The following is a 26613-nucleotide window of genomic DNA, read 5'->3' as shown; positions in this document are numbered from 1 at the left end:
ACTCATATCAACAACACCGCTGTCCTTTTCAGCAAAACTCCCACAATGCACTTGATTTCACAGCAGACGAAAGTGCAAGGACATGCTCTTCTTGATAAGACTGTGAGAGTCATGGTATAATGACAACTCTTATTTTTTTTAAACCAGAATTCAGACACTTTCATATTTGGTAAATAATTGCAAACTAACACACAAAAAACACACAATGATTAAGATGACATTATGATGCTTAAACATGTATTTGTTCAAGCTTTAACTGGAATATGAGGGTGGCACACCCTAGTGGACACATCCAACACTAACTAGGGGCCCTAAACGTATTTGGACACCCAAAGCGCACATTTGGAAATGCATAATATTTTGTATTATATAGCAAAAATGTAAACACATTAATCTTTTCAAACAAAAGATTTCAGAAGTTGTTTGATAGATTTTGGATGTTCTTTGAAATGTATGTGATGGTATTATCTTTGTCGGCGTTAGGAGTTGTGGCGTCATGACTGAGAGAGTTCAGTACCTGTGTCTGTGCTGAAGACCGTCCTGACAGATGGTGGTCTTGAGCTGGAGGTCTGGTGGATGAGCAGAGGCGATGAGGGCAGAGATCGGGACACTCCCTCCATCATTCGGATGTGCTGCAGACCCTCAGCCATGGAAAGTGGAGGCACAGCATAGTCCCCCTCAAAGGCACAGTCACTGTCTATACTGCCACCTACAGGATTGGAGGACACATAAAACAAAGAAAGGAGCGAATTCTCAAACTTTGTGTGTGCACGGGAACAGTACTCAGCAAAATTTAGCTGTCTTTTGTTTTTTGGAATCTGCTATTTTTAACCAAAATAATATTACAGCAACCAAAAACTTAGTTGGTCTGCAATTTTATGTAAACCTCCTTCGCCAAAGTCGTAATGTTTTGTTTATGTTTTGAAGGCTACTTTGCAGAGACCGCTTGAAGGGTTGCCATGTCCATTTATTATAAGCAATGATTATTAAGCATCTTTGGGCTTGGCCCATAAACAATCAGATTTATGGAATTAGTAAAGCAGGCAGGTGCATTTTGCTAAATGTTGATATGTAGTTCATTTCCAAGACATCACATTTGGATTTGAGTTTATTATGGGCTTGTTCTTATCTGTTGTTGTTGTTGTTGTTTTTTATAGCAAGATTTGGCAACACTAATGAACTAGTTGTTCAGTTTGCATAGAATTTCTGTAAATGCGGGTGTCACTACCTGAAATTTTCAGGAGATAATACGGTTGTTACTCCCGTAATTTACTGAACTGTGTGTGTACAGAACACGATGCACCAAAAAGTAGATTGACAACCAAATTTAAGAGCAGTATGTACAAAAACATATTATTATTATTATTATTATTATTATATTGACTATAATTATAATTCTTGCCTATGAATTTACATGATTTAGGTTTTTTGTTAATTGAATGCAAGAAAGGTTGCATTCAAAACAATCTGTTGAAGACTTTACTAAAGCGCCGTCTGAGATCTTATCGAATTTGTTGTCAAAGTCCAATTGTGGGAACTTATAGAATATTATTTGTTTGGAAAATTTGATAATCGGTTAAAAAATAATGATTTGAAAGCGATTTTGAAACAGAAACTGTGTGAAAAGGAAATTCTTTCTGCAGTAAAGGGGCACTCCACCTGAGTTGAAGGAAACAGTGAAAATTTTTCAGGTCTATTATTTGATCAAAATAAATACATTTTGGAGACGGATAAAGTAGTTAAAGAACATAAGTTTGGTTTGGAAAAAAAATGGATGATGTACTTAAACGATGTGAGGTGGAATTATTACATTATTACAAACAAACTCAACAGCTGGAAGCTGAAAAATGGTCAAGAGAGTTTGAGTTGCAAGTTCATATGTTAAAGTTAATTGGTGAAGGTAAATGAACTCCTTATGGTGCATCACAGAATGAAAAAATATATTGCGTACATTTGATGTGGTAATTTAAAATTACTTCTTAAATGAAACGAGCGTGACCCAGATGTTTTTTTCTCATTGTTTGAGAGTATTGCTGAGGAACGTAATTGGCCTTTTATGGCACTGTCAGCTGAGGATCAGAAACATTATAACATAGTTAAGTCTACGTTTTTAAAAAAGTACGAATTAGTTCAGGAAACAAATCATCAGCATTTTAAAAACCGGCGGAGAGGATCGCGTCAAACTCATGTAGACGTAAGAAGAGAGCTGACTGTACATTTTGATCGGTGATACTGTACATGAGAAGCGGCGCAAGTACTTTCGAGGAACTGTGAGATTTTGTCCTGTTGGAACAATTTAGAAACATTGTAAATGACAACGTTGCAACTTATATAAATGAAAATAAGCCTACCACTGTCACAGAAGCAGTTGTGTTGGCAGATGAATTTATTTTGACCCATATAAGTAGATTCGTTGGTTGTGTTGGCCACCAAGGAAACTTTTCGTCACATCCCTCATGGAAATTTGATGCTGTGCCTGTAGTTCGAAAACTGATCAACTTTGTTCAGCGAAAAAACTGACGTTAAAGTTTGCTATTGTTGTTTTGGTTCTGATCACTGGAAAAATTAGCGTCCAATACTGGCAAGGTAACTGAAGTCACGAAACAAAAAGGTAAATTCCGTTGTTCCTACATTGTTAGTAGAGGCGTTGTCAACTTCTCGTAACCTGATAGCATGGACACAGTCCCCGATAAGATTCTTAGAGACACTGGAGCTTCAGGATCCTTTGTTTCTGAATCTGTGCCACCCTTTTCAGCTGCCTCGAGTACAGGGAAAAATGACTGCAGACTTGACAGATTATTTTTAGCATTTAGCTGAAGCGCATCTTACAGTGAACCTGTTGAAATGTGAATATGCCCAAGCCACAGAAAAGTATTTGGGGCAGGGCATGGTATGTCCTCTTGAAGTAAAGATGTCAGCTACTGAAAGATTTCCTCCTCCATCTACTAAAAAAGAGTTAATGCGTTTTTTAGATCTAGTTAGTTATTACCAAAGTTCTTGTCCAGATTTTTCTACAGTTGTTTCGCCGTTGATTGATTTGTTAAAAGGGTCTACAAAGTTTGAGCGGGCTCTTAACTCTCAAAAGGCTTTTGACGATGTGAAAATGTTGTTAGTGACAGCTTCGGTCCTTATGTCGCCCAGGTTTGATCGACCTTTTAAAATCCAGGTCAATGCAAGTCAGACAAGAACCAGCGCCGTTTTGTTGCAAACAGACGAGAGTGGAATATAGTGGCCCTCTATGCTTCTTTTCTTAAAAATGTAATAAAAATTAGAGAAATTATTCTGTGATTGAAAAAGAAGCTTTGATCTTTATTTGGGCGCTCCAACACTATGATGTTTATGTCAGAGGATGCAGAGGTGATGGTATACTCTGACATTTTTGCATTCGTTGCAAAGTCCCAATCATGTGCGACTTATAGTCCAAAAAGTACAGTATCTTGACTCCTGACTTCCCTCTCTTTCTCACGTTAAATGGCTCTAAGGATCCGGATTGCTGGAGATAAAGAGGCTAAGAACCTTCTTATGATGCAACTGAATTATATTTAGCAATGCATAAGCTGTAATTAGGCTAAGTTGTATGTTATGCACAGCTATTGCAATCAGAGCTTACCTGGGCCAGTGAAGTTGTGAAGGGGATCCAAGCTGGAGCTCTGCAGGTCTATGGTCTCCTCGTTCCCGCCATCTGCAGAAGAGGTGCGAGAGAAAGAGCAGAGCGATTGAGCACGAGGAGGAGGAGTGGGTCCTGCTTGAGTCCGTTCCAGCAGATACACCAACTGGGCATCCAGTAACCAGGTTTTAGTGTGCAGGACTCCTAAAAGAGTGCTTGCACACAGACCCTCGACTCTCTTTTGCCGGGACCGGGACTGGCCCCGCATGGTGGCCATGTGGGAAACTGAGGGAAGCTTCCATTTTTTTATCTTCCCCATAATAAGCGATGACGGAAATGGACAACGCTGCAGGAATGAGAAGCACTGTGCAGGGAAATAATCACGCTGTTGTGGAGTGCTCTACTTTTGTGCGTATGAGAGGAGAGAGAATACAGTGGCTCTATTGTAAATGAGCTGTTCAATGATGGATTAGCATGGAGCTAACGATATCAGGATCAATTACTTTAGGCCTCGGGGGGCTGGAGGGGCCGGTCTGGCCTATTAGGACAAGAGTACGGCATGTCAATGAGGATTAAATTCATCTCTGCAGAACAGACCTCTTTATAGATCTTGATCTGTGGCGGAAAAACTAGGTAAACTTGTCAAATAAGAGCAACCAAATATTAAGTGAAGCAACAAAAGCATCGAGTTGAATGCTTAGATTGACACAAAATGTGCCTTTTTTTTAATCTTCCTTGAATTCTGAAGTGGTTTAATCTGTACAGGAATTACAAATGAAGGTCTGAACCGTGGAAATCAAATTAAAGTGAAATGAATTTTACGCATTTGATGCAAAAAATAAATAAACTAAACACTGTGATCATCAGGGTGCAAAACTAAGCCTAATCGATATGTGAATATTAGCTGCCTGAGGGTCAAGCACTGTACCAGTGCGTACATGAGCGATGTAGGCCAGTGCTGACCTGGTCTCAGACTCAGACGTCATGGACCGCTGGCTGAACAGATCCAAAATAACATTGGACCCCATTGATTTTAATTTATCTACAAATAACATTGAAACACTTCTCAATCTAGCTGGAACGATATGTGTGAGTGTAAATGATGACAGAACATTCATTTTTGTGTGAACTGTCCCTTTAAGCCAAAGAATGTGAACTGAATTCTATATATTGTCTTTTGATATAATTCCTAGTTCTATATTGTCTCTGCAAGTCGATAAGTTATGTAACATCTGTGAATTTAATATCCTGCTTCTTTCTGTTCTGTTTGGACTCCACATATTGCTGCTTGCAGCTATATTCTTATATGATAATGCAAGGCTCTTATGCAAGAATTTATAGATTTCAACACCATCATCTCTGATCATTTTTAAACCAAAACAAGCCAGCTCTCTGTGCCCTTCCCAATCTGTAGATCACTGGCTGTCTGGTTGCAGAAACAGTCATCAGTGAGTCTGTCCTATTCACCTCTATAACCGTCTGGTGTACTTCGGCCACTAAATCAGGCATTAAAAGTGTGCAACAGACAGTCAGGGCTACTGGTGCACTTCTGCCCTCCGTCAGGGACTTACACACCTCCAGACGGAGGATAAGCATAGGAATAACATCATAAGACACACACACACAGATAACACAACATGCAGGAACAAGGACAGTTTCTTCCCACTGGCCATCATCATCATCATCATCATCATCATCAAAATCTTCATCATCTAGAAAATGAGTTGCATTCCAGTGCAATATTCTCTCTGGCATTATGCAATGAAGATTATGTAAATATACAATTTCTACTGATGCAATTCACCAGAGATACTAAATTGCACCAGAGTGTATTAGGGGAGGGAATCTATCTCACGATTGGATTCGGTTATGATTCGAAGGCCCATGATTCGATTCGATTAACGATGCATCGATGCATCACAATGTTATCATACAGTCTGTGAGGGCTGGGAATCTTCAGGCACTTCACAATCTGATTCCAAAACGATTCTTGATCTACATTTTTACCCCAATTAATTCCTTTGCACTGCAAATACATCTTTACAACTTTACATCTTAAACAGAATTGCAGTTATATGCTTTTTGTTTATAGTCGGAACCTCTGTCTGTCAGTACTGCCATCTTAAAAATACTGTAGTCTTCACTGGTTTCACAATTCTATTCAATTATGATTATCATTATGAACTCAACATCATGATGCATCACATTCTCAGTTGTCAATATTACTGCACATGGCTACATTTTCATATAAACTTTATATCAATTTTTTTGGGGGGGGGGTGTACAAATGTATAATTAAAAAAACTTGTTTTATTATACAAGCACAGCAGGCTATTTTTCAAAACAATTACTTATTTAAAATAAGTGTTCTTTAAGTGTATTTAAGTTCTAATAAGTGTAATATGTAACAGGTGTCCAGATGCGCTGCTTCAAAAAAAAAAAAAAAAAAAAAAAAAAAAAATTATATATATATATTTTTTTTTTTTTTTTTTTTTTACTAATGTCATACAAACCCTTCCAAGTACTGAAAACATTATACCAGACAACATTGCATGACAAAATTTAATTAAAGTGACAATTCATGTTTAAGTATTTTCTTAATATACAATACCGTTCAAAATATTGGGTTTGAAAATACTTTTTTCATGTTTTTGAAATACGTACGATAATACGATTTAATCAACAACAAAAAAAAAACAACAACTGTAAGACATTGATTTAAAACATCTTATTTTTAAATTAAATGTATTTCTGTGATGCTCCGCTGTATTTTCATCATCATTCCTCCAGTCTTCAGAGTCACATGATCTTCAGAAATCATGAAAATATGATGATTTGCTGCTTAAGAAACATTTATTAATAAAGATTGTTCTGCTTAATATTTTTCTAAAAACAACATACTTATTTTTAGAATATTAAGGATTTATATATATATATAAAAAATGTTTTGTTTACGTCTTTACTGATACTTTTAAATTAATTTAACATTTTGCTGGGAGAGAAAAAAAAAAAAAAGCTCTTGTGATCCAAAAATGTATTTATCCTTCAGGACAGAAAATCAAGAAAATGTCTAATGCTATCTCAAGGCTGTCAATGCAACATACAGATAATAATTTAATAACAGCTTCACTGAAATGACTGACTGTATTCTGTCCATATCACCGGTGTGAACAACAGAAAGTGTTATTGAGCACTCTCACTTTAAAGTGAACAGATGCACTTGAATGAATCATCAGTGATAAAGCTATAACAGACATCTGTTAAGACAAGAGCACATATATCTATATTCACTTTAGTCATCCTCTCATCCATCATCACACACATCTTCCCATTTATGAAAGCACATTCACAGAATATGAAGCTTTCTGTAGAAGTATGCATCAATACAGTGCTTAAAGTGTTCAGGCATAATTTTTTCATTATACATGATTATAGATCCTACAGTGAAATCTGTTATTTTTAATATATGTCTTTAAAGCTCTATATGTCCTAGTATTTAACATATATCTGAAATAGAAAAAAACACACACACACACTTTCCTCTTCAACAGCTCTGGTCTCAACAAAATCAATAAAATAAGAGCAGAAAATCAAAATCAGGGTTTTACACACCCTCAGGCCATTCAAGTAGTAGTTATGTTTGTTTCATCATCAGATTTGGAGAAATGTAGCATTACATCACTTGTTCACCAAGTGATGCTGCAGAGAATGAGTCCAAACAGCTGAGAAAAACATCACAATATTGCACAAGTAATCTAATTCTGATGGCACCCATTCACTGCAGAGCATCTGATGAAGAAACAAACTCATCTTCATCTTGGATGGCCTGAGGGTGAGCAAATTTTCAGCAAATTTTCATTTTTGGGTGAGCTATTGCTTTGTTTGGAATCACATGCTACTAAGGGTGAATTAAATTAATTATATAAAGACTCCTTTCTCAAATACCAAATTCTGTAGCTTCTTCAAAGTGATGATTGAAGTCTATGGGCTGTTTGACAAGTGTCCTTGTTCAGAAACAAATATGAGGCATTTCTTCAGCAGTGTCTCAGTGCTTTGATATATATTTATCCTGTACACTTTTTGTTTTACTTTATCTAATTTTTTTTTTTTTGAGTGTTCATTTATTTTCTCTCACAGCTGTGTTTCAGATTCACGGGCTGAATAATCCCTGAACAGTGGGTGTTTTATCCAGGAAAGCGACAGCTATTTTAATTATTCACAGGTAGAGGCCAATTAGAAGGCAATTGTGCTCTAGTTATAATTGTGTCCTGTGTGTTACATCTGGGAAATCTTGGGGCTTTTTCAGCACAGGAGCTCAATACATCTGCAAACATTTATTTTATTTTTTCATCTGCATTAATTATATTTCCAGACATTAAACAATGGCACATTAGAATGAATCGTTTGGAGGTTCAGCAAACTACAATTACAGCTATAATCACACAAGGTTTTTGTATTTTTGCATCTACTTATCACAAAGTTTGTGAATAGTTTCAAATCATCTAAACAGCAATATACTGTTTAATATACAGTATTGCTTTTTTATATATATATATTTATATGCTTATTTATTTTGCAAATTTTTCATACTACATGGCTTTTAATTGGTGGACATAGTTAAAAAAATATATTATTTAATATTTATATAATATTTTAATTATAATTACTTATTGCATGTTTGTCACACAACATGGTTTCATTTGGTGGACAAAAGCTTTTACAAATATTAATATTTTGTGATTATTTCTTTTCTGCATGTTTTTCACACCTCATCCCTTTGATTTGGTATGGACATGTTTTTATTTATTTGTTAGTTTATTGCATGTTTGTCACACAACATGGCTTTGATTTGGTAGACACGTTTATTTATTTGTTTGTTTACTGTTTTTCACACCACATGTCTTCAATTAGATAAACTATTTCTTTTTTAATATTAATATTTTGTTTATTTATCTTCTGCATGTTTTTCACACCTCATTCCCTTGACTTGGTGGACACATGATTTTATTTATTTGTTTATTAGATGTTTGTCACACCACATGGCCTTGATTTGGTGGACAAACAACTTCCCTGCATATATTAATACAATGCAATGAAAGATTGTGTTAAAACACTTTTTAACCCTTGCACCCAGTTCAAAATTCAATATGCCTCATAAGTAGATGGCCTTCTGTGCAGTTATGGAGAAGGTTCTGGCAGTCTAGCAGGACAGATGACTATGGGGGATCCAGCTCACCTCGAGTGACTACAGCACATCAGACTCGTCCATCAGGCAGATTTTTTTGGATCTGCCACCTACTGAAACTCTGCACAGACGGGCTGCTGGCAGTGACAGGACAGTGATGGACTTGTCAGCCTCAGCAACAGGTCCTCTTCACAAATGAGTTGCTCTTCAATCTGCTCCCTGCAGACAAGGACGAGTGTGTGGAGGTGGAGAGGAGAGAAGCTGACATGAGTGCTGACAGGCTGAATGTGGATCCACTACATTCAAGGCAGGGTGAACGGGCTCGGTTTAAGGGTCTCAGACAGCATATTCAGGGGTATATTCTAAATAAAAAAATAACGTTTTTTTTCTCAGCAGTGTCATAGATCTACGGAGCCCCGCACATGACATGCAAGAATAAAATAGTAGGCTAAATCGTGTGCATGATTTACTAATTAGTTCCCTCAATGTACTAAAACCTGCACACGGTTATTATTGCATTCCTTCGATTTACCATTTTGTTCACTCGATTTATAAATTGTGGTCACGATTTACTAATTCGTTCCCTCAATTTGCTAAATCATGCGTGTTAATTTTGCCTAACAGTTGAGGGGGTCTATAAACATTACATTTCTCAAGAGCAATTTTTGAAAGGGACACAAATAATCCAGCTAAAATGGGAAGGGATGGGATGGGATGAAAAGGGATGGGATTAGAAGGGATGGGATGGAATGAGAAGGGAAGGGATGGGATGAAGAGGGATGGGATGGGATGGGATGAAAAGGGATGGGATGAGAAGGGATGGGATGGGATGGGATGGAATGAGAAGGGAAGGGATGGGATGAAGAGGGATGGGATGGGATGAAAAGGGATGGGATGAGAAGGGATGGGATGGGAAGGAAAGGGATGGGATGAGAAGGGATGGGATGGGAAGGAAAGGGATGGGATGAGAAGGGATGGGATGGGAAGGAAAGGGATGGGATGAGAAGGGATGGTATGGGATTGGAAGGGATGTGATGGGATGGTATGGAATGTAATGGGATGAGAAGGGATGTGATGGGATGGGATGGGAAGGAAAGGGATGGGATGGGATGGGATGGGATGGGATGAGAAGGGATGGTATGGGATTGGAAGGGATGTGATGGGATGGTAAGGGATGTAATGGGATGGGAAGGAAAGGGATGGGATGAGAAAGGATGGGATGGGATGAGAAGGGATGGTATGGGATTGGAAGGGATGTGATGGGATGGTATGGGATGTAAAGGGATTGGAAGGGATGGGATGAGAAGGGATGGGATGGGATTGGAAGGGATGTAATGGGATTGGAAGGGATGGGATGAGAAGGGATGGGATGGGATGGGATGAGAAGGGATGGGATGGGATTGGAAGGGATGGGATGAGAAGGGATGGGATGGGATGAGAAGGGATGGGATGGGATTGGAAGGGATGGGATGGGATGAGAAGGGATGGGATGGGAAGGAAAGGGATGAGAAGGGATGTAATGGGATTGGAAGGGATGGGATGGGATGGGATGAGAAGGGATGGGATGGGAAGGAAAGGGATGAGAAGGGATGTAATGGGATTGGAAGGGATGGGATGGGATGGGATGAGAAGGGATGGGATGGGAAGGAAAGGGATGAGAAGGGATGTAATGGGATGAGAAGGGATGTGATGCGAAGCGAAGGGAAGAGAATAATAATTTAGTATCATTGAGGTACTATTATAGATTTATTACTATTTTGAATTAGTTTTTATTCTTATATATTTTATTTCATTTTTATTTTAGTTAACAAAATGGTGTGATTTTGTTGTGTCTGTATTTTTTATTTCAGTTTCAGTTTAGTTTAATTACTTTTAAGGAAAATTATAAATGCTTTGGTAGCTACCTGAAGTAAAATGTTTATATATTATTTCAGTTTAACTTTTTTATTTGCAATAATTAAAATGTTTTAGTTTTTTTGGCATAGTTTTAATCATTTTAGTTAACTATAATCATGCTGCTAGCAACACCCTAGCAACAAAACAAAAATTGCTGACAACCAATCAGAACAACCTACGTAGCAACAGCACAGAAACACGTTGATGACAACACAGAACACCTTAGCAACAATAAAGCAATTCCCTGACAACCACTTAGAAAAGATTAGCACCACAGTAGCAGGACTGGGCCAGATTCAGAGGCTCATTAGCTCCCTGTGCTCCAGACGCCCTGAATATACAGCACCGAAGGTCTGGAGAGGCTGTGCTGGCCTCAGTTAGGACAGAAATATGGGCATCAGATTAAATTCATCACAGCAACATTCCTCTTTACATGCAGTTTACACTGACAGCCATTTAAATGGCTGGAGGTCAGAGAGTTTTAGCTGCTATTGCTGTCTATACCATTGTAATTTCCTATGGGTTACCGCTAGTAGTCTTTGCATCGATGTCTTCCTGTGAAGGTTAAAGCTTGTGTGTGTTTGTGTGCGTGTGTGTGTGTGCGTGTGTGTCTCCTGTCCTCAGTGTGACAGCACTGTCTGTCATAACTTACACAATTACCTTCACACTTATGAACAGAGATACACACCATACTGAGAGGCAATGAATGGAAACAACATAAAACTACAAGTAAATAGCCATATGAATTACACTTTGCATTGCATTGTGTTGTGTTTTAGGTTTAATGGAAAAAGTAAAGTAAATTTAACTTAAGTAAAACAATATTATTGTGAAATATAATTAAAATTTAAAATGACTGTTTTCTGTTTTTAATATATTCATAATTAATATGTACATGCACATTGATATATTATATTATATACATAAATTATATTTTAATACAGTTGATTATATTGTTACTCTTAACAATTCTTATGTGAAGACAGGAAACCTTTTTTTTAGGATTTTTTGAAAAAAAAAATGTATATACAAAAATACATACACACACACTGTGTTTAGTCTCATTGGGCACCACACACACACACACACACATAAAGAAAGGATGCAAACTAATATTTACTGTATATAAACAGGCTAATGATTAGAAGGAAGTATAAATTTTTTAAATATATATTAATAAGTTAACATTTAGAAAGAACAAGGACTGGACATGAAAAACTGAGCTATTCTGCTTTTATGAGTGCAATAATTTGGGCTTGCTGGTCATATTAGAGTGTGTATGTCTATGAGAAAGCGTTACTCTGTGGGATCCTTATGGTGACGCAGATTTCTGTGAGTGTGTGCGTCAGAGACCGGACTGAGCGATCAGCAGGCGCACAGCACAGCTACACTGCTAACACCAGCAAGATATGTCAATCCTCGGCAGAAACCGCCAGTAATGCGTCCAAGCAGGCAGATGACAAATGTCCAGTACTGTACTACAGTATCTCAGAGCCAAGCTTACAGAAAGAGGAAATTTAATACTGTACATAGATCATCGAATCGATCAGTTACTGTAAGCATGATACAATACGATACATTTATAAGATGCAAGCTGGGAAAAATCTGAGCAGTTCAGAACCACATGACTGCATCCTGAGAAGCAAGCAGTGAAAGACATTGTTAAAGGAACAATTGCAGTGAATGGGTGCCGTCAGAATGAGAGTCCAAACAGCTAATAAAAACATTACAATAATCTACACCACTCCAGTCCATCAAATAATGTCTTGTGAAGCCAAAAACTGAAGAAGAAAACAAAAAAAGTCCAAGGCATTTTAACTTTAAACTGTTGCTTCTGGCCAAAATCTATAATAATGCTTTACTAGACATTAACTGATGGACTGGACTTGATTATTTGTGGATTATTGTGATGTTTTTATTAGATGTTTGGACTCTCATTCTGATGGCACCCATTCACTGCAGAGGATGTAATGCAACATTTCTCCAAATCTGTTCCAATAAAGAACCAAACTCATCTACACCTTGGATGGCCAGAGCGTGAGTACATTTTCAGCTAATTAAATTTTTGGGTGAACTATTCCTTTAAGAATCTCACTAAGGCGCAGAAGTGGGAACGGCCCGGAATCCCATGATACAATGTCTATTTTGCTTCCTGTGAAGGGTTGGATGTACCAAGTGTTGCAATATGTTTCATCACAGAAGAAGTTAATATGGCGTTGCTTTGAGATGTCATGAGTTATACCCAACCTTCAATCAAGCAGGCATTCTCTTTCAGCCAGACATTTAATTAAACAGCATCAGGTCTGATCCACACTGCAGCTTATTCTTGCCAAGAACCGCCTTTTAGACAGGAAGAGATGCCTGACTGACAGAATGCAATCAAGTTGGTAAAACTGAAACAGATTAAACAACAACAACAGATTAGCACATGAAATGATGCCAGGGTGGTTTCTAAGGGAAGAAGAAAAACATAGAAAATAGCAAAAAGTGTGTATATACTGTAATCTGTGCTCAGACTTTCTGCCTCCCCCCAAAAAAGTGTTAAGTAACTATTAACATTAAGTCATTATTTCATGATTATCTAGTATACTTGCTACTAAGTTGCACAAAAACTTCAAACACTTTTTAAATTCTAGCAAACTCTGTCAAAAATCGATTCAGTATTGTGATGAAAGAATATTGCAATATACTGCATTGATTTTTCTCCCAATAAAGAGCTTTTATAACAGAAATGCACAAAACACAAAAATGAGAAAGAACAGTAAGCTAGCTAGCCAAACAATCATTACAATAATTATTCAAATAAAAATCAATATTCACAAACTGTCACAATAACAGAAGAGGATGACACAGTGGTAACATCAACAAATACATCTTTATTGAAAGGACGTTCAGAAAAACATGACGTTCAGTGAAAGTCTTGAGATGAAATAGTAAGAGTTCTTTTGTTTTTGCAGATACTGGTTAGCGTAGCACACAAGCAGTGTGAAGACTGGAACCACAGACAGATTGAAAGTAGGAAAGTGTCCAGGGTGAGTAGTCTGGTAAGTCCTTTTTGTCCTAGGCCTATACGAGACCAAAGAGTGTGTGTTTGGTGTTGGCTTTTGAAGAGAGGTTCTGATTAGGGTAATCATAGACAGGTGTGGTGATCGTGGAGTGTGGACAGGTGTGAGGCAGGAGGGATTCTGGGAAATGAAGTGTGCTGAGGCACGACCTTGTGCAAAACAGACCCGAGGTGTTTCTCAATGTCAAGGAAGGATCCTCGGAAGCCCGTATTTCGAGGATGCTACGTCATCGACATCCGTCGAAGGACTGTTCCAATGTCGAGGATCCTGGGTATTTCAACCAAGGACTGAGTCCTTCATTCGAAGAATATCCCATACACAGGAAAGGATGCATATGTGTATCCTTCGCGCTCTTCGCGCTCTCAAATCACCCACAATCCTATGCGAGCAGCTTTGCTATCTAACGTTAGTTCAAAAATAAAAAAAATGTCGAACATTAACGTAGTTGGAGCGTTAACGGTTTTTATTTGCGTCACCAAACATTTGTTATAACTGTAGTAAATATAAGTAAAGTTTGACGTTTAAATGCCAGTACAAATTACTACCGTATTGATATTGTAAATTATACAAATACAAATGGTTAACTGAACCAGACCTGTCATTTAACAATTGGTTGCGTCATCGGCATTTATTTTATAAATAACTAGTTAAGTTGTCCAAAGTAATTTAATGATACCATTCAAAGTGTTATTCAAACGGACTTTTTCACTGACGTAATGACGCAATTACGTGCACTTGCTAGCGTGTTCCGTTTACGTGTTCTCCGTATGCTAAAGAGGAGTCTCACGTAGCCTCTGAAGGAAGTGACTTGGAAGGATCAGTCCTACCAAGGAAGTATCCTTGACATTGAGAAACGCCTCCGGAGTCTCAATGTGCCTACTTATACTACACCCTTAAAGTATGTACTCTTTTGAGGAAGAAAAAGTACACACTTTTTAGTGTGTAGTAGAAAAGTAGGCAAGCTTTGGGACATACGATCACATCACACAATTGCGTCTTCAAAGTTCACATTGCTGTTGCAGATCAAATATAACATGGATAACAGTAAATAAATGTTAAATGTTGATTATTAGTAACTCAAACCCCTTTTTGTAAACCTCTCTACCAAACAGTTGATCGTGTGCATCTGACACATTTGTAGTTTTATTCGTGTTTGTAGTTCTGGACTGAATCCTTCACCAAAATGCAATGGATTGTGGACACACTTATTCTAATCTCACATACTATTTAGGATGGACAGTATGAACACTGAGACACAGGGCATATCCAGTAGGGAGAGTGGGAAGGAATCCTGGAGCTGTGGCAGGTGACAGGCAGTTGAACTGGGAATTACAGTTAGGAAACTTCCAGAGTGACCCCGGCAAGGGATTCAGGGAGCGCCTCCTCAGCCATCACAGGGCAATCAGAGAGTTCAAGGACAGACTTCTTGGCCATAAAAGAGCAGAGTGAGGCTTTGGTTTGGGACCCGAGAACCGGTTCTTATTCATATGTTTTTAAAGAACCGGATATAATAAGTTTTGGTTCCGAAAACGGTTCTGGTGCGACACATGACCAAGTTTCCTGTAAAGGATGTCACAAACCAAATAACAGAAATGCCACCCTGCCTCTTTAATTACGGAGCACACTGATTCCAAGGATGTGCGTCTTTAACTACCGAACACATGTTTCCCTCAACTGTACGTGCATTTCATCTGACTGTACATGTACCAGCAGCGTGCAACACCTGCCGCCACTAAATGACATTATATTTGTCCCATATTGTCATTAATATTCATACTGACTTCAGCTTGGACCACTAAACAAATAGACTGCTACTGTTATGCAAGTATGAGGGTTAGATTATTTAGTGTACAGGTCAATTCAAGAGTGATAAACAAAGTGATAGGAAATATTAATATTAAATGTTTAAATGTGGAAACCACTCATTGCATCACACCATCACCTGACTGCATTATTATTTGTAAAATAGGGGCTTTATGGAGAGTGTGTATACATTGAAAGGTAACGGTCATTGTAGAGGGAATGCTGGGGTTACAAATGATGAAGAGGGAAAAGACGAAGACGGTTCCCTTTATAATGTCACAGAAACTCCCATATAACCAATGAAACTGACAACACTGTTCAATTACTCTCTTATTTACACTGAATTTGTTAGTGCCGAAATTGAGTTGCAATTGCGAAATCAATGCATTTGTGACTGTGATTGGCTTCAATCACAGCAAACTGTTCAAAAAGGGAGTGGATCTAAACTTTGTATCTATCACTTTCACAATTAGTTCATCTTGGCAGCTGTAAAAGGAAAAAAACATATCAGAGGTTTCCATATGTAAATTTCATTTCTAAAGATGTTTGCCAATCATAGCTGAGGGCGTCTTGAAGATTTTAAGAAGACAAGCAAGCCACTTTAAACCAAGAGTTTAAATCAGAGGCCCAATATTTTTTAGAGATTTTTTATACACGTTGTTTAGAGGTATTTTATTATAATTCTGGTACAAAAATTTTTTAACATAACCAAAAATAATATATAATTTAAATTTAAAATATTAAAATGTTTTCTTTATCATTTTGGACATCTTTATTTACCCTTGACTGTCGTAATAATTTCGAATAAATTATAATCTAAAATCTTTATTTTTGGGAGAAAAGATTACTTGTGAACTACAGATTCACTGACTGTTTTATTCTTAAAAAGCAAATTTATTCTTGTATTATAGCTTTTAAAACTTTTTTAAAACAGTAAGATTAAAAAAAATATTTTTTAAAGAATTCTCTTCTGCTCTTCTGCTTTTAAATATTAAAAATAATAATAATTATTATTATTATTATTATTATTATAAACAAAATGTTGAGCAGCAAATCATAATATTATATTGATTTGATTTCTGAAGGATCACGCGACACTGAAGACTGAAGCTGAAAATTCAGCTTTGATCACACACTGTCAAAACAGATAAAAGACGCAGACCTTTCTCCTCAATGTATGAAATGTCCCTCTGTTTCATCTCATCTCTCTGAATGTGACTGAATCACTTCTCAGGCTCAATACAGAAGTCCTTGATGGTTCCAAGCCTCTTTTGATCTGGCTGAATAGTAGAAATCCAATTTAACCGACATTATCACAAAGTTACGTCCACATGAAATTAACAGCATTTGTCCATTCCTGAACTTTCAAAACACACACATCTGTCCTCATACATGTGGCTGGACGATTTTGAAGTACATGTACATATAAAGATGCAAACGCAAGGTAATACAAAGAGGAAAAGGCAATTAGAGGAAGAGAGACTGAAAAAGCAGATGGAAATACGTGGGAAAGTTTGAAATGAAGTGCCATTTTAATAGCTGAATGTCATCATTATGTGGGTCAAGGGCACTAAACAGGCAAAGAGAGACCATGGAGCACTTCGACTGATTAATTTATGTCCTATAGGTGTATATAAAGAAATAGACAGAGAATGAGAACTTTGAAACTGCAAACAATTCTAAAGTACATTAAAATAGCAAGGTCAAATGGTTATCGGTACCATATCAAAGCGACTGTCTGGTTTTACAGAAGTAACAGCTGCGTCTGGATGGAAATCACAGCAGTAACAGAGTCACAGGCTGAACTGGTCCAAAAGGAAACAAGGTTCCTTTTTATTATTTTTTTCCTAAATTCTGTCTTTTCTGTTTTAATTGTTCCAAAATCAGTTTTTAAAGGGATAGTTCACCCCAAAATGAAAATTCTGCTTACCCCCAGGGCATCTAAGATGTAGGTGACTTTGTTTCTTAGGTAGAACACAAATTATGATTATAAGTTCCAGTCGTTGCCGTCTCTCAGTCGTAAGATGCATGGTAAATGGTAACAGAATCTATGAGAGTAAAATAAACATGCATGGACAAATCCAAATTAAACCCTGCGGCTCCTGATGATACATTGATGTGTAAAGACACAAAACGATTGGTCTGTGCAAGTATCTGAACAGTATTTATATTGTTATTTTACCTCTGATTCACGCAATGTCCAAACTGTTAGAACTCTAGAACAGCAGAAGGGGCCTGATGTATCTTCTTCTTCTTGCTTTATGGCGGATCGCAGAATTATACGTGCATTATCACCACCTATCTCTCAAATGGACCATTGACACTCTATCTACAATCTTAATTAGGAGTGTCAATGGTCCACTTGAGAGATAGGTGGTGGATTTGTCTGTGCATGTTTTTTTTTACTCTCATAGATTATTTTACCATTTGCCATGGATTGTACGACTAAGAGACTGCAACGGCTGGAGCTTATAATCATAATTTATGTTCTACTGAAGAAACAAAATCACCTTCATCTAAGATGATCTGGGGGTAAGCAGATAAATATCACATTTTCATTTTTGGGGGAACTATCCCTTAAATGGTTTAATTGCATTTTAATAATAATTAAAAGGGTGTGTAATCAATTGAGTTCATCAACACAATTTGTTAACATTTTGACAATAATAGGGCTTATAAATATTTTATTTTTCTGAATTACATGTTAAATGGTTAAATTAAATTTTATAATAAAAAAAATGTCAAATTAATCAAATTCATAAAGTTTAAACATGAAACAATAATTTATTAAAATTTAAACAACAATATGGATTTTTTTAAATGTGTTGTATTATTTATTTTCAGAAATTCTGAGTTGTCTGTTTATTCCGTATTGTTTTATGATTTAATACAAATTTGCTACAAAAAAATTGTAATCAACTGAATGCATAAAACTTAATTTTATCAAGATATTAATATTTTAATATGTAATGAAATTAATTCATGAAACTTAACAGGTTATTAAAATTTTAACAATAAAAGGGCACTATGAAATGTAAATTTTTCGGAAATAAAGCATTGTTTTCACTTTTCTAAATTCCATGTTTAATGATTTAACTAGATTTTATAATAAAAATGTCAGATCATTTCAATTCATTAAGTAAAAATAGTAATAATAATATTTTTTTACAATCTTAACATGGCAATATCGATAAATGATTTAAAATTTTACTATTAAAAACTGTGATAGTCAAATGAAATGTAATCAAATATTAAATCTGATCAATTCCTTTTATTTATTTATGTATGTATTTTTGTAAACAACAGAGACATATCCAGTCATTCTAGGTTTTTGCGATAACTGAATTTATCGTAAAATCATGCATACTCCGCAATTTTCACAAGAGCTTGCCATTTTCCGCAACTGCCACAGACTTTACACAGATTTTGGTCTTAGACCCGTCCCATATCTGCATCTTTACTACCCAGACAGCACAATTACATCTGTAAGACGTCTACTAAAGATCTGGGAAACATCTTCCATTTACACTGATAAACGACTCCGAAACAGTTTTACATGCATTCTATTTGACATTTATGACCGGAAAGGTCTTAGAAACATATTAAAGATGAGCAAACACTCTAAAAATACACCTTGCCTATGTAAATGCAGACATCATATAGACATCTCTGAGATGTTCATGTTTGATTAGGGTGAGTGCTTTACTCTTACTTCTCACAATTTAATGGCACTGGTGACCTCAAATGTTATTCTGGAAACCTACAAATAGAAGAATGCTGTCTGTAGTATAATTTCACTACAAAACAATAAGAAATGCCACAAATATCACTAGAAAATTTTGAGAAAAGCCACAGCAAAATCAGTCATTTTAGTCCGCAAAAATGAGAAAAAAGTCCATCAGCAGGCTTTAGGTTTGTTCACAGACTTTTGATTAAGTGCACAGCACCACTATTGATTCATTCATCCAAAATGTGTCAAATTCCACAACATTCTTTCTGATTTATACATTAAACCCAACATTTATGACTAGATTCCTGTGAAACCCATAGGGTCCTGCATTGCACACGCTTTCCCCATTACTCCAGTCCAGTGGCAAAAGGCTTCAGACATCGATGTAACATTTGAAGCGAGTGTTTGATCTCTGGAACCACTGGTTAATGAAGTCACTTCTGACTAAACCAACTCCAGTGGGAGGAACGTATTTGGGAAGCCGCGTGATGAAGCTATTGAGCTTTTCAGCTAATTGCACAGGGAGCTGTGAGACGCAGCACAGTAAATATGACACCAGAAAAGGATTGTTCTGGTCTTTCGGTTTCTTTTCACCTGATTCATGTCTCGGTCTCAAGTAAACAGACATTTTAGTATCAGTATAAAGTCTGGCTCACTTTGCTGCTTATTTTGCTCATGAACTTTCCATTAAGACAGAAAGAAACAGTCTAATGAACCTCAGTTGGTTTGCTTTTACATACGGTTTAAGGGGAGTTAAAAGATCAAAGACATGATATCTATTAAAGTGACAGTTCAGTCAAAAATTTTAATTCTAAATTTTGTTCCAAACCTGTTTTTTCTTCTTCTGTTGAACACAAAATAAAATATTCTGAAGAATGCTGGGAACCAAACAGTTGATGGTAGCCAATGACTGTCAGGGATCTGGGAAGGAGGACCCAAATGCAGTGAGATAACAAGTTTAGCAAGACAAGAACATAGAATCACAAGGACTAGACAAAACAAGGGCACAAGACCAACCAGACAGGGAGACACAGACATAGACAGAGGGGGTGAGAATGACAACGGACCAGCAAACACAAAAGGGTAAGGTGCACTATAAATAGGGAGGAAAATACATGAGGGACAGGTGAGCACAATTAGATCAACTAGGGTAACAAGAGGGTGTGGTAAAGAGGAAACAAGGAGGAGGGGCTAAATGAGTACATGGCAGAGAAAATAACAAGGCCGTGTGCTGACACTAGACACAAGAAACAAACGTAAAACAAGGTGGCAGTGCAAAACCCTGACAAATGACTATACTATGGAAGTCACTGGCTACAGTCAACTGTCAGTGTCAACTTCAAAAAATATTCCTTTGTGTTCAGCAGAAGAAAGAAAATCATCAATTAAACGCATAATTACATGGATTCATTTCAAATAGTGTTGCCACTGAAACACACAACTTCTGAGTTCAAGGAGGCTGTAAAATATCAAATGGTACTCTCTAAATAAGGTAATTTTCCTTCAAAGATCTGAAGCCACCCTGGCAAATCCAGTTAACCATTTCTTTCACCACTTTGAACAGGGTTTTGTTTTAATTAAAAATAAAAATAAATGTGCGCCCACATTGCTGTCAGCCAAATCTGACTGGAGCTTGTGATTCTTTGGTAACACTTTCCAATAAGGTTCATTAGTTAACATGAACTAAGCATGAAAAATACTACTACAGCATTTATTAATCTTCTACTAATTTCAACATTTACTAATGCATTATTAAAATCAAAAGTTGTGCTTGTTAATATTAGTTAATGCACTCTGAATTGACATGAACTATCAATGAACGACGATTTTCATGAACTAACATTAAGAAAGATTAATAAATACAGTAATGTATTGTTCATGTTAGTTCATACATTAACTAATGGGACCTTATTGTTAAGTGTTAATGATTATTTTAAGTGTTGCATGTAATTTTTATTAGAGCATTGGCATATATATATTAGGGCTGGTAAGTAATAAAAACATTTAATCTAAATAATTACATGATGTGGTGATTAATTAATCGAATTAATCGCACATCAAATTTTGAGAAATTACTCCCAAAAGATCATTTAAAGTCATTGTTGTGCAAAGCATCAAAAAGAGATTACACAAAGTAGGTTCAGCAAGAAATATTTTGTTTGATAAAATGTATTACATATAGCCTACTCTTTTGGACCATGTGAGTAAATGATGAAAGAATTGTCATTTTTGGTTGGGTGAACTATAATAAATTATTTTCTCAATTTTATTATTATTACTATGAAAATATTAAATTATTTATGAAACTATACTCTAAATAATAAACTAAAACTGCCAGTAGGTGGTGGTAAATGTCTTAATGATTAAGTCATCGAGTCATTTATTCATTCGTTTGATTCGTTCAAATGGCTGATTCATGAAGTAAAGGGTTCTTAATGAACGGTTCATTGAATCATTAGACTTGTTCGACTTGAAGTGGATCATCACCATCAGATGACCATCACCATCTTGCATCAGATGCAAGAGCATCAAATGTGTTAATAATTTGAATATTAATAATGCCGTAATAATGTAATAATACTGAAAATTCACATAAATATACGACATTTTAAAGAATATTTAAAAAACAAACAAAAACATTATTTTAAATTGTAATAATATTTTACAATATTAACGTTTTTTTTCAGTATTTTTGATCAAATAAATGCAGGCTTGATGAGCATAAGAGACTTTCATAATGCTGCATAATTATTAATAATAGTAACATAGTAAAGTACTTTCATTTCACCATTTTGCCAGCGTACACTTCACATAACAGACTGTAGGTGACACTTAGGCTTCATTAACTATGATAGTTTCATGAAATAGCAAATCAATATACATGAACACAAGTGAATCGAACACTACTTGACCCATAGGCACCCCCCGAAGAACCATATATGACTCGAGAGCAAAGCACAAAGCCCACCCCCTCCCTGCCCCCTGTCTTAGTGGATAAACATGAAAGTTGAGACTGACCGCTGCTATTTCGGCTCTTCCTGTTGCTTCTGCCCCCTGTCAGCAGCATCTTCAAGCTGTTTTTAAACATGGTGGCAGCAGGCAGAGGAGGCTAATCGAACACCTGTAGAGGAGGAGACATAGGATGCATTTAGCAATGCAAACATTAGGAACTGATTTTGAAATCAGATTTTCAATACTTTATAAGTCATGGATGTGACATATTATCCTGATACAGTATTAATCCTGACATATGTTTTCTTGGGAATCCTATTTAATATATCAGGCTTTTAAGGTCTTTTACCCGCTAAAATATTACAGTATAAACTATCAATCAAATGACAGAAGGCTTGTAGTTGATTGTGTAAAAGAGGTTTTTCAGTTGCTAAGGCTTTAAAATTTTGACTTTATAGGGTTAAAAGTCATTAGATGATTATATTCTAACAAAGGCACAATTAAAATTCACTGTAACAGCAAAATAATTCAGTGTTCCCCTACGACAAACGTCTTTGGGTACCTGTAATGAAGCTGATTAAGTCAATAATAAACAATAATCAATCATTGAAAATCGTTGACAAATTGCACTAAAAATGCATTGAAAAAAAGACACCGCTTAACTTCATGCATCCACACACAACCAGAGGCTTGACAAAGGCTTTAGAGAGGATGCGACTTACCAAAAGCCATTATGTGTCATGCACTAAGCTGGCTTATTGCTTTCCCCCATGTAATCAAATTCAGAAACAGGCAAAAGAGTGTGTAGAAAACAATAAAATCCCTCCTGAAATATCCAGAGCTTATTTAGACCAGATGAATTGGAGGTGTAATGCTTGTGATAGCATGCGAGTACAGTAGAAAGAAAGTCGAGGTTTGATATTACCCAGTACCATTAGCAGGGATTCGTCGAGAGTGATTTCTGTTGGGGTGGGTGAATATAGACAGAGAATATTAGCATATAATCTAAGCGACTGCCTCTTCCTGTTCTCTTCAGCACAGTCTAATTCTCTCGCTCTCTCTGTCTGAGACAACTAATGAAAACAATCAGTCAGGGTTTGGTTAGCATGGTTTGCCCCTGCTGGTAGTTGCTGTAACTACACCACTGCAAACAAAAGAGGTCCCAAAAGTGGACACATGTACAATTTTCACTCATAAATCTAATGATGTCAGCTGTAGTAGATACTGTAATTAGCATGACTGCTGTTTTAGGTTGCTATAGGTCAGTGCTGCTTCTCCTTATAGCCAGTCATGGAGGAAACATCCACAAGAGCTAAAAGAGCTCTGAATGAACACTGAATGTTGAGCGTTCTTGAACAAAGAGTTAATGCTGTCACCACGCGGTGTACATACAACTATAAATGTTAAATATATGCAAGAACAATCTCAATTGAGTATGCAAATAGATGCAAAATAAGGCCAAACACAAATATCAATACTTAATTAACTCTCAATGGAGAGTTGCAAACTAATAAATAACACAACACACCATTTCTTAAAAACATAACATTTACAAAACCCAAAATAGCTGAAATTATCTGTAAAAGATGTTTGAATGGTGTCTGTTTTAAATTGACTATATGGCTTTCATTAATTTCAGTATTATTAAAAAATAATAATAATGAAATTTTGCCTTGGCAAATAGTTTAAACTGTTTAAAAGTGTTTTTTTTATTTTTATTTTTTTTACTTCACATAAATAAATAAATAAATAAATAAATAAATAAATAAATAAATAAATAAATAAATTTAACTCATCTTCTCAAGAAAGTTTTCCATTTTTGTAGGGCTGGGAATCGATTTAGATGTACCGATTCAATTCAATTTCGATTCACAAGCTCTCGATTTGATTAAATTCTTTGTTTGATTCTAATTTTTTTTTTTTTTTTTTTTTTTTTTTACAATCAGTGAATATAGTTTTAATACAAATGCTATTGGTATTAAAAAAAACAAAAACATTATTAACTGTCTTTATATTTATTTTTTAAAGATGGAGCTTGTAAAAGGGCTGTTACATTTCTGTCCAGTGCTTGCGGTTATCGGCCAATCACAATGCACTGGGTCATTTGGCCAATCAGAGCAGACTGCTCTTGTCGGAAGGAGGGACAACACATTTGAGAGAGGCGGGGCATAGAGGACCAACAATAATTTACAGTATTTGAAAAACAATGTGTTTTTTTAACATTGAAGCATGTCAACATATTCAGTTACACCAAATACACAAAATAATGATCTTTAAAAAGGCATCATTTGACCCCTTTGAGAATGGTGTCAATATTACCATGTCAGTTTGAGCTGGTTTCAGAGCCTGAGAATATTGAACAAGAGGATAGCACAGATTTCATGCTCAGAATCTACAAATAATTGCATTTACTATATATAGATAAGTGCAACCGTAATATGTATTTTTTATTTTAAAAAATTAGGAATTCAAAATTTACTTAAAATATGCATTGCTGTCAATTTTAAGAGTTATTAATGAATGACTTTATGTATTACTTTATGTATTTATGTATTACTCGTATACAAAGAAAACAAAATTGGGCTGAGAATGGACCCCTGTGGAACCCCACTAGGCAAAGTGGCAGGTTGTGAATAATCTTAATTGACATTTACAAAAAAACTAAATAAAATCTGTTTAAAAGAAAGAACTTAAACCATGCAAGTGCTATACCATGGACTGCCACCACCCTTTCAAGGGGAGAGAGTAAAATGTCTTGGTCAATGATATCGATATGCAGCGCTAAGGTCCAATAAAACAAGAACTGCTGAGGACCCTGAGTCAACTGTAGCCAATAAATCATTTAAAACCCTGAAAAAAGCCGACTCAGTAATGTGGTAAGCCCTAAAACCTGCCTTTTTGAATAAAAAAAAAAAAGTGTGTAATAGATTCTAAGCCACCCTCTCTAAAACCTTTGATAGAAAAGGCAGCTTTGAAAATCATCAGGTATAAGCCACGTCTCACTCAAAAACCAAACGCTGAAATTATGTTCAATATAAAAGTTGTTTAAAATAAATGTTTTGTTTGATAATGAACACACATTCATCACTGCTAATGTTAATTAACCTCCTCTGAGTTTGGTTCTTTGCAAACTTTCAGAGATTCTGCAGGTTCACTCTCCATTTGCAAAGCTGAGGGGGCCGATAGCATGATGATATGGCTCGGTCTCATAAACTCGACGGGAAAATCCATTGATAAGAAAACTCAAAAGGGTGCCCGGTGAAGGACCACTTTTCTACCTGCTTAAAGGGATACTCCACCCCAAAATGAAAATGTTATCATAAATCACTTACCCCCATGTCTTTCCAAACCTGTAAAAGCTTTGTTTGTCTTCTGAACACAATTCAAGATATTTTGGATGCAAACCGGGAGGCTAGTGACCGTCTCATAGACTGACAAGTGAAATATACTATCAAGATCCAAAAAAGTATGAAAAGCACAGAGGAAGCCTCAGAAGAGGACAGAAAATGAAATAAATACACCAGCATCATGCCCTTGAGCGAGGCACTTCATCTCCAGTTGCTTTTTTTTATAAAAAGGCAAGCTCTTTACAAAATAAATGCAATAGTCTGCACTTAAAATACTGTTCACTCCAGCACTTTGTAAAGAGTTTTTTTTTTTATGTTTTTGTAGACAAATAGGCTACCAAATGAACAAAAATAGTTTATTGAAGGTTGAATAGATTTATAGACAAATACCCAAACACACACACATCGGATACACAATTAAACAGGTTCATTTTCAAAGACAATTAGTCATTAGTGAATTCTGTGAATGCATTTCAGTTCATAAAGACTCATAATGTAATCAGTTAATTGCATTAGATGTTACAAAAAGTCAAAAGACACAATTAATGAGACACAAATGATGATCTCTGTGGATCTGGAGAGCAGCTGAAGCACTGCAGCAGAGCTTTGGACGCTTTGTACAATTAACAGCTTTTAGATGCCACAGTCATGTAATGCATCATAAATAAAGCATATTAAACGCAAGCCCAATTAGGACCCTTGTGTCGCTCTTAAAAACACATTTGGAGAAGGCAAGTGGTGAATTTATTACCAAAACACAAGCTCTTTATGCTCTAGGGTTCCATAAATGCTGTTGCTCATTTCTAACTGAACTATAGTATAAAAAGACATTGATTAATCAGATAAGTAATGTTTTATACATTTGGCAGATACTTAAATCCAAAACAACTTACAGTGAATCCAAGGTATGCATTTCACCAGTGTGTGGAAACTGAACCCGCAGCCAGTTGAGCTAAATGAACACCATGTTCTGGTAAAATCACAGCAGAGCTCTGTCACTATTGCTTCAGTTTCGTAACTACAAAAAG

General features: G+C 36.2%; 1 protein-coding gene across 4 annotated transcripts in view; it reads right to left on the bottom strand.

Moving 5' to 3' along the window:
- Positions 1–26613, bottom strand: part of tanc2b (tetratricopeptide repeat, ankyrin repeat and coiled-coil containing 2b) — a 140252-nt gene that overhangs the window by 74291 nt on the left and 39348 nt on the right. For all 4 annotated transcript variants that reach the window (XM_026223205.1, XM_026223206.1, XM_026223207.1 and 1 more), the window contains exons 2-4: positions 22305–22407; positions 3611–3682; positions 518–709 (exon numbers count right to left, since the gene is read on the bottom strand). In XM_026223205.1, the coding sequence (XP_026078990.1) occupies positions 518–709; positions 3611–3682; positions 22305–22374 (334 nt within the window). In that variant the 5' untranslated portion in view covers positions 22375–22407. The remainder of the gene's footprint in view (positions 1–517; positions 710–3610; positions 3683–22304; positions 22408–26613) is intronic.

The sequence above is a fragment of the Carassius auratus genome, chromosome 37 (genome assembly GCF_003368295.1).
Source record: "Carassius auratus strain Wakin chromosome 37, ASM336829v1, whole genome shotgun sequence".
Classification (NCBI taxonomy): domain Eukaryota; kingdom Metazoa; phylum Chordata; class Actinopteri; order Cypriniformes; family Cyprinidae; genus Carassius; species Carassius auratus.
Note: the sequence above shows the minus strand (reverse complement) of the source record. Positions and strands in the feature narration are given on the sequence as shown.